The following is a 13,006-nucleotide window of genomic DNA, read 5'->3' as shown; positions in this document are numbered from 1 at the left end:
TTGTACCGGGACCCTTTTTTATGGAAAGTGCCGATACGAAATACTGTTCCCGCCTGATTCAAAGCCTTACAGTCTATTCTAAAGCAAGTCCCATGATTGTTTTACTACATTATTACAAAATACATAATTCAGTATTTGCAACATTCTATATCGAGGTGCTAATTAAAAACCACAACATAATCAGCTGAATATTCCCAGCAGTTTCATAAATCAAAACGGACACGACGTTAGAAAAGAAAAGTGCTTCTCAGGATCCTATTTGGCTTCCTCAAAGAAAATGTCCCTGGAACACTCAAAGTGAAGCCCCTCGCCGCTGCAACGGGACACCTGCGTGCGCATCGATCCCCTCATGAACATTTCAAACCCGGGCGTCTGATAGTCCCTCGGAGGAAACGTCACCTTCGCCGGACGCTTGGAAGAACAAAACTAGGTCATTCTGGCTCTTTATTAAAGTAATGGCAGTTTAAGACATCAGGTTCTATATGTGCAAACTAAATGAGTCTCTCACGAACAGCGTCAAACTCAGAATGAACGTGTCGAAAACATGCAGAGAAAAGAAAGACTCAAGTATGGTGTGTGTTTATAACCCCTTTAACCTTTTTTTTTTTTTTTTACAGTTTCTCGTCAATTCCTTGATCATAATTAAGGCGTTTACACACTAAAGAAGGCTGCGTTTGCCATCCGTCTCGAAGGTGCGGGAAACGTGGGGTCATAAGCGGGAAAAACGCACAACTCAACCCGCCTCACTTGAGATTCCAAGAGATCAACGGATGCGTAAAATTCTTGTTTTCTTAACTTTTGTTTGCACAAACGATGTTCGGATTTTTCATCTACACTCAAAAAAAAACAAATCCTTGTGATTCAGTGGATCTTCATCGGTTCTTTGGGATGACTGAGGTGCTACATAGCACCGCTACCATATACAGAACCTGTTAAGATATGGTGCTATACAGCAGGGGTTTTCAAACTTTATGATGCCCAAATATGATGAATCTTTATGAGGGACCCCCCTTTATGTACGAAAAAATATTTAAACTGTTAGATAAATAGTAAGTGTGACATTATAACTACAACATATTGTTTCCCAACTTAAATTGGCTATTCATTTTGGATTTATAAACCTGAAGAAGAACATTTTCAATTAAAAATGATTTGTATAAGCAACTTTTAAGCAGTGTACGTACTGTGTTGAGACCACTGCCTTACAACCCCAGTGAGCGAGATAAATGGGACCATAGTGAGAAACTCAATAAAGATCCAAAGCAAACATACAATTCTGGAATGTATACGGCAAGAAAGGAGAGCAACATTAAGAAATGAAACCGTTAGAATATTCGGTAGACTTTATCCTTTTTTGCTTTGTCTTTGTATTCTCTGACATTTTCTGGGGACCCCTTAGAACCTTCTGGAGGACCCCAGGGGGTCCCGGACCCCAGTTTGAAAACCCCTGCTATACAGCACTGGTTCCCCCTATGATTACGAGCCAAGAACCACTTTAAGTGCCATATAGCACCATTTTTTTAGAGTGTACGTCTTTGCAAAGCAGATTTGAGATCAATGGATTTGCAGCATTGCCCAAAAGTTAAAATTCTTGACTTTTTGTTTGCACAGCTTTCACAAACCCTTGTGTATTTTATCCGTTTTTGCAATGCACCATTCCCATTTAAATCAATGGATCTGAAGCTTTGCCTAAAAAGTGAAATTTCTCAATGTTTGTTTGCACAGTTTTAGCAAACCCTTACATATTTTTTTCTACGTCTTTGCAAAGCATCATTCCCATTGAAATCAATGGATTTGCAGCATTACCCAAAAGATACAATTCTCAAGGTTTGTTTGCACAGCATTCATATTGCTGTCCATTGAAATCAATGGATCTGAAGCTTTGCCCAAAAGTTTAAATTCTCGACTTTTGTTAACACAGCATTCACAAACCCTTACATATTTTATCTGTCTTTGCAAAGCATCATTTACCATTAAAATCAATGGATTTACAGCAGTGCCCAAAAGTTGCAATTCTTGCATTAGTTTGCACACCCTTGCGTATTTTATCAGTTTTTGCAAAGCATCATTTCCCATTGAAATCAATGGATTTAAAGCTTTGCTTAAAAGTTACATCTCTCAGTGTTTGTTTGCACAGCTTTCGCAAACCCTTATGTATTTTATCTGTCTTTGCAAAGCATCATTTCCCATTGAAATCAATGGATTTGCATCATTGCCTAAAAGTAAAAATTCTTGAATTTGTTTGCACAGCTTTTGCAAACCCTTGTGTATTTTATCTACGTCATTGCAATGCACCATTCCGGCTGAAATCAATGGATCTGAATCTTTGCCTAAAAGTTATTTCTCAAGGTTTGTTTGCACACTCCAGCAACCCTTGTGTTTTTCATTTACCTCGTTGCAATGCACTGTTGAAATCAATGAATTTGCAGCATTACTTAAAGTTAAATTTTCTCAACTTTTGTTTGCACATTTTTAGCAAACAATGTTTGCATTTTTCATCTACGTCTTTGCAATGCCTTAAAGTTAAATTTATCAATGTTTGTTTGCAGTTTTTGCAAACCCTTACATATTTTTTTCTACGTTTTTACAAATCATCATTCCCATTGAAATCAACAGATTTGCAGAATTGCTCAAAAGGTGCAATTCTCGACTTTTGTTTGCACAGCTTTCACAAACTCTCACGTATTGTATCAGTTTTTGCAATGCACCATTCTCATTGAAATGAATGGATCTGAAACTTAGCTTAAAAGTTAAATTTCTCAACGTTTGTTTGCACACCCCAGCGACACTTTCGCAAACCCTTGCGTTTTTCATGTGCCTCGTTGCAATGCACCATTCCTGTTGAAATCAATGGATTTTCAGCATTGCTCAAAAGTTAAAATTCTCCACATTAGTTTGCACAGCTTTCGCAAACCCTTGTGTATTTTATCCGTTTTTGCAATGAATCATTCCCATGGAAATCAATGGATCTAAAGCTTTTCCTAAAAAGTAAAATTTCTCAATGTTTGTTTGCACAGCTTTCGCAAACCCTAATATATTTGATCTAAAGCATCATTCCCATTGAAATCAATGGATTTTGCAGCATTGCCCAAAAGTTGCAATTCTCGCTTTTAGTTCGCGCAGCTTTCGCAAACCCTTGCATGCTTTATCTACGTCTTTTGAATGCACCATTCCCGTAAAAATCAATGGATTTTAGCGTTGCCTAAAAGTGAAATATTCGTAACTTTTGCACACTCTTGCGTCTTTGCATTGCACCATTCCCATGGAAATCAACAGCGTTCTCTAGTGTGTAGACGCCCGTCACGTGTGCATGAGAACGGATGCACCAGTTTTGCGATGATCTCCATGCCGTACCCCTTTGAAAAGCCCACGTCGATCCTGATTGCGAGGGGTTATTGTATATTGCAGGAGGAGCAGCACGGGTCTTCCTTATCCGGCTGAGAGGCGTAGTCCATCTGCCTGACTATCTCTGAGAACAGTTCGTCCACCATGGTTTTGCTCTTGGCCGACGTCTCCATGAACGGGCAGCCCCATTCTTCAGCCAGAGCTTGACCCTCGCTCGACGAAACCTCGCGCTCGTTGTCCAGGTCCACCTTGTTTCCCACGAGTATCACAGGCACACGCTCATACCTGTGAATACACATGACACGAGAATGAGTGAAAGATTCGACACAAAATGGTGAAATATGGCTTTTCAGCCCAGTAACAGTTGTTTCCGAACAGTTTTCCCTGATAGTTCTACTGCATCTTTTGCTCTCGCCTGCCATTGGTCAGGCAAAGGGATAGTCCCGCCCCCAAACTCATGTCATTGAGTCACAAAGTTTCATTTTTCCGTAAGTCAAACTACCATTGACTGACTCAGTGATTGTACACATTAACCTTAAATATACACTCACCTAAAGGATTATTAGGAACACATACTAATACTGTGTTTGACCCCCTTTCGCCTTCAAAACTGCCTTAATTCTACGTGGCATTGATTCAACAAGGTGCTGAATGCATTCTTTAGAAATGTTGGCCCATATTGATAGGAGAGCATCTTGCAGTTGATGGAGATTTGTGGGATGCACATTCAGGGCACGAAGCTCCCGTTCCACCACATCCCAAAGATGCTCTATTGGGTTGAGATCTGGTGACTGTGGGGGCCATTTTAGTACAGTGAACTCATTGTCATGTTCAAGAAACCAATTTGAAATGATTCAAGCTTTGTGACATGGTGCATTATCCTGCTGGAAGTAGCCATCAGAGGATGGGGACATGGTGGTCATAAAGGGATGGACATGGTCAGAAACAATGCTCAGGTAGGCCGTGGCATTTAAACAATGCCCAATTGGCCCTAAGGGGCCTAAAGTGTGCCAAGAAAACATCCCCCACACCATTACACCACCACCACCAGCCTGCACAGTGGTAACAAGGCATGATAGATCCATGTTCTCATTCTGTTTACGCCAAATTCTGACTCTACCATCTGAATGTCTCAACAGAAATCCAGACTCATCAGACCAGGCAACATTTTTCCAGTCTTCAACTGTCCAATTTTGGTGAGCTTGTACAAATTGTAGCCTCATTTTCCTATTTGTAGTGGAGATGAGTGGTACCCGGTGGGGTCTTCTGCTGTTGTAGCCCATCCGCCTCAAGGTTGTGTGTGTTGTGGCTTCACAAATGCTTTGCTGCATACCTCGGTTGTAACGAGTGGTTATTTCAGTCAAAGTTGCTCTTCTATCAGCTTGAATCAGTCGGCCCATTCTCCTCTGACCTCTAGCATCAACAAGGCATTTTCGCCCACAGGACTGCCGCATACTGGATGATTTTCCCTTTTCACACCATTCTTTGTAAACCCTAGAAATGGTTGTGTGTGAAAATCCCAGTAACTGAGCAGATTGTGAAATACTCAGACCGGCCCGTCTGGCACCAACAACAATGCCACGCTCAAAATTGCTTAAATCACCTTTCTTTCCCATTCTGACATTCAGTTTGGAGTTCAGAAGATTGTCTTGACCAGGACCACACCCCTAAATGCATTGAAGCAACTGCCATGTGATTGGTTAAATAGATAATTGCATTAATGAGAATTTTAACAGGTGTTCCTAATAATCCTTTAGGTGAGTGTATTTTATACATCGTTCCCCGCCATTGACACCATTGATCTACTGGTCAAAAATTATAGTTATAACATTCAATTACTCATAATAATTGATCTACAAACATTTAGTTCACCAATAACTAATGAACAATTTGCTCCAGATGAAACTGTTCAATGCGTTTTCTTTACCAAGATTGATTGAGTTAATATGAGATCACTCCAGTTATTGAACCGCCATCCGATACTCGAGGTGAAAATCGTTAAAGATGACGTTAATTTATTTGTCTTCCTCCCTTCCCAATGGCACACTAGCTGTGTGGCGCGGACCGTAGAGATCCTGGGCCGAGGATGCATGTAACGCTGTGAATCATTCCCTCCACAGACTCTGAGTCAGAGCTATTGATCCGCCAGACCCTGCCTGGTGAAAAACGAGTCTCTTTAGAGAAGTGTGTGTCCAGGGCGTCGGGCGCTCGGCCCACGGCTCATCAGACCCGCTGAGTCATGGAAACCCATTCCCAGCCTTTAATGCAGAGAGCGGAGGAGTGTCCGTTTGACATCAGCTCTAATTAAAGGAGGAGGAAGATCATAGTGACTGTAGAGAGTGATGATGATGATGACAACAGAGTGAAGATCTCAAAACATTACTGCTCTTTTTCATCACCCACACTTTTTCATCACGCTTGTAGAAATTAAAGCGTAAATATGAACGTTATAAAATTAAGTTAAACTATACTGATACTGGTTTTCCCATCATGCACTAGAGTTTGAATAATTAATGAGGTTGATTTTTTTGTTTTCCAGCTGTATTGCCAAAAGTATTGGGACACGCCTCCAAATCACTGAGTTCAGGTGTTCAATCACTTCCATGGCCACAGGTGTATAATCCAAGCACTAGGCATGCAGACGCTTTTACACATATTTGTGAAATTTCCTCACTACTAAATATTCCACGCTCAACTGTTAGTGGTGTTATAATAAAGTGGAAGTGATTGGGAACAACAGCAATACAGCCACAAACTTTCTGCAGAGCCAATAGCTACAGACCTCAGATGAGCATTCAGATGAGCTCAAAAACATGTGTAGAGCTTCATGGAATGGGTTTCCATGGCCGAGCAGCTCATCCAAGCCTTACATCACCAAGAGCAATGCAAATTGTGGGGTAAAGCACGCCGCCACTGGACTCTAGAGCAGCGGAGACGTGTTCTCTGGAGTGACCAATCGTGCTTCTCTGACTGACAATCCCATGGACGAGTGTGGGTTTGGCGGTTGCCAGGAGAACGGGACTTGCCTGACTGCATTGTGCCAAGTGTAAAGTTTGGTGGAGGGGGATTATGGTGTGGGGGGTTGTTTTTCAGGGGTTGGTCTTGGCCTCTTAGTTCCAGTGAAAGGAACTCTTAATGCTGCACCAAGACATTTTGGACAATTTCATGCTCCCAACTTTGTGGGAAGAGTTTGGGGACGGCCCCTTCCTGTCCCAACATGACTGACCAGTGCACAAAGCATCGCTCCATAAAGACACGGATGAGCGAGTTTGGTGTGGAGGAACTTGAGTCCTGGCCTCAACCCGATTGAACACCTTTGGGATGAATTAGAGCGGAGACTGAGAGCCAGGCCTTCTCGTCCAACATCAGTGCCTGACCTCTCAAATGCACTTCTAGAAGAATGGTCAAAAATCCCCATAAACACACTCCTAAAACATGTGGAAAACCTTCCCAGAAGAGTTGAAGCTGTTAGAGCTGCTATGGGTGGGCCAACTCCATATTAAAGGGTTAGTTCACCCAAAAATGAAAATTCTGTCATTAATTACTCACCCTCATGTCGTTCGACACCCGTAAGACCTCCGTTCATCTTCGGAACACAAATGAAGATATTTTTGTTGAAAGCTGATGCTGAGAAAGGCTTCAGATAGGCCTCCATTGGCATTCAGTACATTTACACTCCCAAGACCTATAAAAGGCACTTAAAACGTCGTTACAAAGTCCATCTCACCACAGTGGCTCTACAATAATTTTACGATGCGATGACAATAGTTTTTGTGTGCAAAAAAAAATCAGAATAACACCTTTATCCAACTTGTTCTTGTCTTCCGTGTGTGCCTCCACGACGCATGCGCGAGAATATGACGCAGATCCGGCGTTCGGACACATGACCCAGAAGCGATTTGTTTACAAGCAGAGGAAGACGCGCGTATCTAAGCTGTTGAATTCTACATTGATCGTGCTTTAGGTCTCGGCGTAGTGCTCAAAATGGGGTTAAAGTGTGCATTTCATGGATTCCCGAACCCCGGCGCTACGTCATATTCTCGCGCATGTGTCGTGGAGGCACACACGGAAGACAAGAAGAGGTTGAATAAAGTCGTTATTTAGATTTTTTTTTGCGCACAAAAACTATTGTCGTCGCTTCGTAAGATTATTGTAGAGCCACTGTGGTGAGATGGACTTTGTAACGACGTTTTAAGTGCCTTTTATGGATCTTGTGAGTGTGAATGTACTGAATGCCAATGGAGGCCTATCTGAAGCCTTTCTCAGCATCAGCTTTCAACTAAAATATCTTCATTTGTGTTCTGAAGATGAACGGAGGTCTTACGGGTGTCGAACGACATGAGGGTGAGAAATGAATGACAGAATTTTCATTTTTGGGTGAACTAACCCTTTAAACCCTACGGATTAAGAATGGGATGTCATTAAAGTTCATGTGCATGTAAAGGCAGGCGTCACAAAACTATCGGCAGTATATATACAGTATATGTTATTTGCTGTGCAGTTGTTGCACAATGTAAACGCTGCAATTCTGTCAGAGTAAATGTCAATAGTCATGTTCAACAGGAGGGGTTTCAGAGATGACAGCAGGGGTTCAGGATCTCGCTGGTGGTACTTGATTGACACTGTTCAGCATTATTTATGAAGCACCAGACAATAGCGTCTCATGCTGCAATGGCATTCAGCATCATTCACGTCATGTTATTCCATCTAACATTTCACCCGCCTCAGCTAATACTCCTTGTCACACTATAGCAGGACGTTGTTGCGGGGCGAGAGGTGTGAATGGTGAGTGGGAGGTAAGATGAAATGTCATCTATGGCGAGCAGGAGAAACGCTATTTATAGCCTGACTGACACAAGGGAAGTCTGGAGTTAGACGGCTGTTTGAGCAGGTCTGGGACGGTGTGTGTCGTATTCATCATGAGCATATGCTTCTTCAGCTCGTGTACAGGAGGGTGTTCGCGAGATGAGCTCACCAGCACAATGTGGGAAACCCAGAGTTTTAAGGTGAAAGCATGTCAAGGAAAGAATTATGATAGAAATTAATGCTGACATTTAGTTTGTACACATTTTATGTACTGCTGATGAAGAATAGCGATAAAGCTGCATGGCTGAGAAAAATACTACCGCTTTAGCCAGTTTATGAAGCGACACGTTTGAACAACTTTCCCCACAACACATTTCCCATCAGTCTCAGTGGCAGCACGACTCATTAGAAGGAAATGCAGGTAGGCCTGCTCACATCGAGTTCTCTTTTGCTCTTGAACAAACAATAACACAGAGGATTTTGAGTATTCTCATATTAGGAGTCTTAAATTAGGTAAATAACGTCTTAAATGAACTTAAAGAGTTGTGAGGAAATGAGATGCGCGGGACAGCGCGTGAGATCCGCGGCTGTTCTTAAAGTGACAGGAGCACTGATGATGCCTGTCATTAATGTTCATCACAGAACAACGGGAACAGAGAAAATTTTAGCTTTAATGATGATTAATCTATATTTAATTTATTATTTATGCAGTTAAGAAAGATAACTATTACATTTCTGTATGTGTCTAACAGGGAAGGCCATGGGTAAATATAACATTTATTATTTTGGGTTTATGTAAAGATAGTTTTAAGTTCACTTAGATTAAAAGTTTTTTTTTTAAAGCCTAATAAATGTTGAAATTGGGAGCTTTCAGTTATACTGTAATGTAACGTCATTAATGTTTCATAGACACTTTAGTATCAGTGATACTGGCCTTCATTCATAAAAATATGACAATACAACACATATTTAAAATATGCTGTCTTTAAATTGTTTATACATTAATTTGGAGAGTAACTGAAATTATTACAATATTAAAATATTAAAAACGTCAAACATTAAAAACTTGCGATTAATCGCGATTAATTACAGAAAAAAGTGCGATTAATTAGTTAATTTTTTTTAATCGATGCCCAGCACTAATATATATATATATATATATATATATATATATATATATATATATACATACATAAGGCCTGTCAAGTCGAATAATCACGATTAATTGTATGTAACCAAAGTTTGTGTATATAATATGTTTTTGTATATATATATATATATACACACACATATTATATAAACACAAAACTTTATGTTAAATACGACTAATCGTGATTATCTGACTTGGCAGGCCTGATATATATATATATATATATATATATACATATATATACATATACACATACACACATATAATATTAACACAAACCTTTATGTTAAATGCGATTAATCGCGATTATATATATATATATATATATATATATATATAAATAAACACAAACTTTTATGTTAAATATGATTAATCGTGATTATTCGACTTGACAAGCCTGATATATATACTATTTTGAGACACACACACAGACACACATATATAAACAGATAAACTGGTTCTCATTCAGTTTCCTAATGTTGCTTGGCGACATTTTCCACAATGTCATGCCATGCATTATCATCTTAATGTCTAAGTGATTAAAATCATTTAATACAGCGACAAGATAACAAACACAGCAGCACTAGTTAAGTGAATGAGTCTAACGAAGCGCGAGTCTTCATGACCCACAACATCTATTAGAGGATCATTGAAGCATGAGCATCGCTCTTAAAGCACTGACTGCAGCGGTTATGATGGAACTCATGAGCTGCACACGCACATGACAAGGTGCATTTACCAACTTAGTATCTGACAGCAGCTCAATAGCTAATTATTCTTTCATGCTACTGCGCGCATGCATTGCTTATTGCCTGAAAGCTGAAACACACAGGGGTCATTTACAATCAAATAATGCAATGCAATGCATCAAATAGATGAATAATGCACTCTAAAGATGGAAACTGCAAAAGTTTATTGGTGTTGTTTTAGCATGATTCACTACAGGAATTAAGCAAGTCAGGTATAAAAAAGTATTGCCTATTGCAATTTATAGAGAGGAACTGTTTGGAGGGTGAAATGTGATCGGTCTGATTGTGATGCAGCACTGAGAGATTTAAAACACATGATTTTACTGTCCGTCTGTCAAAAAGTGACGGCTGCATCGCTCCATCCAACGCATTGAAGGCCTCGCCGGCGCAGTTGCCCAGTAACGGTTGGACCCCCGGCGCTTAGGAACACAAAAACAGATGTGATGTCTCCAGAGACCCTGCTGGAAGCAATGCATGATGGGATGCTTTTGGCCAGAAATGCTGGTCAGGCCACACGCTGATTCAGAGCGAAACAAAGGAACCTAGTTGTTAATGAAAACAAAAGAGCTACCCCCCCCCCCCCCCCCAAAGTTTCCCAAAATAAAAACGTCTGTCAGAAATTAAAGGCTGAATAAAGTCCAAACTGACTGAAAGAGACACATTGTGCAGAAACTAAACTGCTAGAAGAGTATAGAACATTAAAAGTATAAAAACAACACCAAAGATTAAGAATAAAGTTAGGAAAATTATTGTTTGAACACCACTTCCTGTGTTCCACGCGCGTTTTTGTTCCGGCTTCCTGTGTTCCACGCGCGTTTTAGTTCCGTTTCCTGTTTCACACGCTTTTAGTTCCGTTTCCTGTTTCACACGCATTTAGATCTATTTCCTGTTTCACATGCTTTTAGTTCCGTTTCCTGTCTCATACGCATTTAGTTCCGTTTCCTGTCTCATATGCTTTTAGTTCCGCTTCCTGCTACACACGTATTTAGTTCTATTTCCTGTTTCACACGCTTTTAGTTCCGTTGCCTGTGTCTCATGCGCATTTATCTCTATTTCCTGTTTCACACGCTTTTAGTTCCGTTTCCTGTTTCACACGCTTTTAGTTCCGTTTCCTGTGTCTCATGCGCATTTAGTTCTATTTCCAGTCTCACACGCTTTTAGTTCCGTTTCCTGTCTCTTATGCTTTTAGTTCCGTTTCCTGTTTCACACGCTTTTAGTTCCGTTTCCTGTTTCACACGCTTTTAGTTCCGTTTCCTGTTTCACACGCTTTTAGTTCTGTTTCCTGTCTCATGCGCATTTAGTTCCGTTTCCTGTTTCACACGCATTTAGTTCTATTTCCTGTTTCACGCACTTTTAGTTCCGTTTCCTGTTTCACACGCATTTAGTTCTATTTCCTGTTTCACACACTTTTAGTTCCGTTTCCTGTTTCACACGCATTCAGTTCCGTTTCCTGTTTCACACACTTTTAGTTCCGTTTCCTGTTTCACACGCATTTAGTTCTATTTCCTGTTTCACACACTTTGAGTTCCGATTCCTGTTTCACATGCTTTTAGTTCCATTTCCTGTGTCTCATGCGCATTTAGTTCTATTTCCTGTCTCACACGCGTTTAGTTCCGTTTCCTGTCTCATACGCTTTTAGTTCCGTTTCCTGTTTCACACACTTTTAGTTCTATTTCGTGTCTCACACACGTTTAGTTCCGTTTCCTGTCTCATACGCATTTAGTTCCATTTCCTGTCTCATGCGCTTTCAGTTCCATTTCCTGTCTCATGCGCTTTTAGTTCCGTTTCCTGTCTAACACGCTTTTAGTTCTGTTTCCTGTCTCATGCGCTTTTAGTTCCGTTTCCTGTCTCATACGCATTTAGTTCCATTTCCTGTCTCATGCGCTTTTAGTTCCATTTCCTGTCTCATGCGCTTTTAGTTCCGTTTCCTGTCTAACACGCTTTTAGTTCTGTTTCCTGTCTCATGCGCTTTTAGTTCCGTTTCCTGTCTCATACGCATTTAGTTCCATTTCCTGTCTCATGCGCTTTTAGTTCCATTTCCTGTCTCATGCGCTTTTAGTTCCGTTTCCTGTCTAACACGCTTTTAGTTCTGTTTCCTGTCTCATGCGCTTTTAGTTCCATTTCCTGTCTAACACGCTTTTAGTTCAGTTTCCTGTCTCATGCGCTTTTAGTCCCGTTTCCTGTCTAACACGCTTTTAGTTCCGTTTCCTGTCTCATGCGCTTTTAGTTCCATTTCCTGTCTCATACGCATTTAGTTCCATTTCCTGTCTCATGCGCTTTTAGTTCCGTTTCCTGTCTAACACGCTTTTAGTTCCGTTTCCTGTCTCATGCGCTTTTAGTCCCGTTTCCTGTCTAACACGCTTTTAGTTCCGTTTCCTGTCTCATGCGCTTTTAGTTCCATTTCCTGTCTCATACGCATTTAGTTCCATTTCCTGTCTCATGCGCTTTTAGTTCCATTTCCTGTCTAACACGCTTTTAGTTCCATTTCCTGTCTCATACGCATTTAGTTCCATTTCCTGTCTCATGCGCTTTTAGTTCCATTTCCTGTCTAACACGCTTTTAGTTCCATTTCCTGTCTCATACGCATTTAGTTCCATTTCCTGTCTCATGCGCTTTTAGTTCCATTTCCTGTCTAACACGCTTTTAGTTCCGTTTCCTGTCTCATACGCATTTAGTTCCATTTCCTGTCTCATGCGCTTTTAGTTCCGTTTCCTGTCTAACACGCTTTTAGTTCCGTTTCCTGTCTCATGCGCTTTTAGTCCCGTTTCCTGTCTAACACGCTTTTAGTTCCGTTTCTTGTCTCATGCGCTTTTAGTTCCATTTCCTGTCTCATGCGCTTTTAGTTCCATTTCCTGTCTCATGCGCTTTTAGTTCCGTTTCCTGTCTAACACGCTTTTAGTTCCATTTCCTGTCTAACACGCTTTTAGTTCCATTTCTTGTCTCATGCGCTTTTAGT

The 13,006-nt window shown here is 40.7% G+C and overlaps 1 protein-coding gene across 1 annotated transcript in view; it reads right to left on the bottom strand.

Annotated features, from left to right (window-relative positions):
• Positions 1-432: 432 nt before the first annotated feature.
• Positions 433-13,006, bottom strand: part of rap2ab (RAP2A, member of RAS oncogene family b) — a 29,648-nt gene continuing 17,074 nt past the window's right edge. Inside the window, exon 2 of the mRNA XM_079811467.1 lies at positions 433-3,630. Coding sequence (XP_079667593.1) covers positions 3,393-3,630 — 238 coding nt within the window. The 3' untranslated portion in view covers positions 433-3,392. The remainder of the gene's footprint in view (positions 3,631-13,006) is intronic.

This window comes from Gobio gobio (genome assembly GCF_949357685.1).
Source record: "Gobio gobio genome assembly, chromosome: 3".
Lineage (NCBI taxonomy): Eukaryota > Metazoa > Chordata > Actinopteri > Cypriniformes > Gobionidae > Gobio > Gobio gobio.
This window is presented reverse-complemented; position numbering and strand designations above follow the sequence as displayed.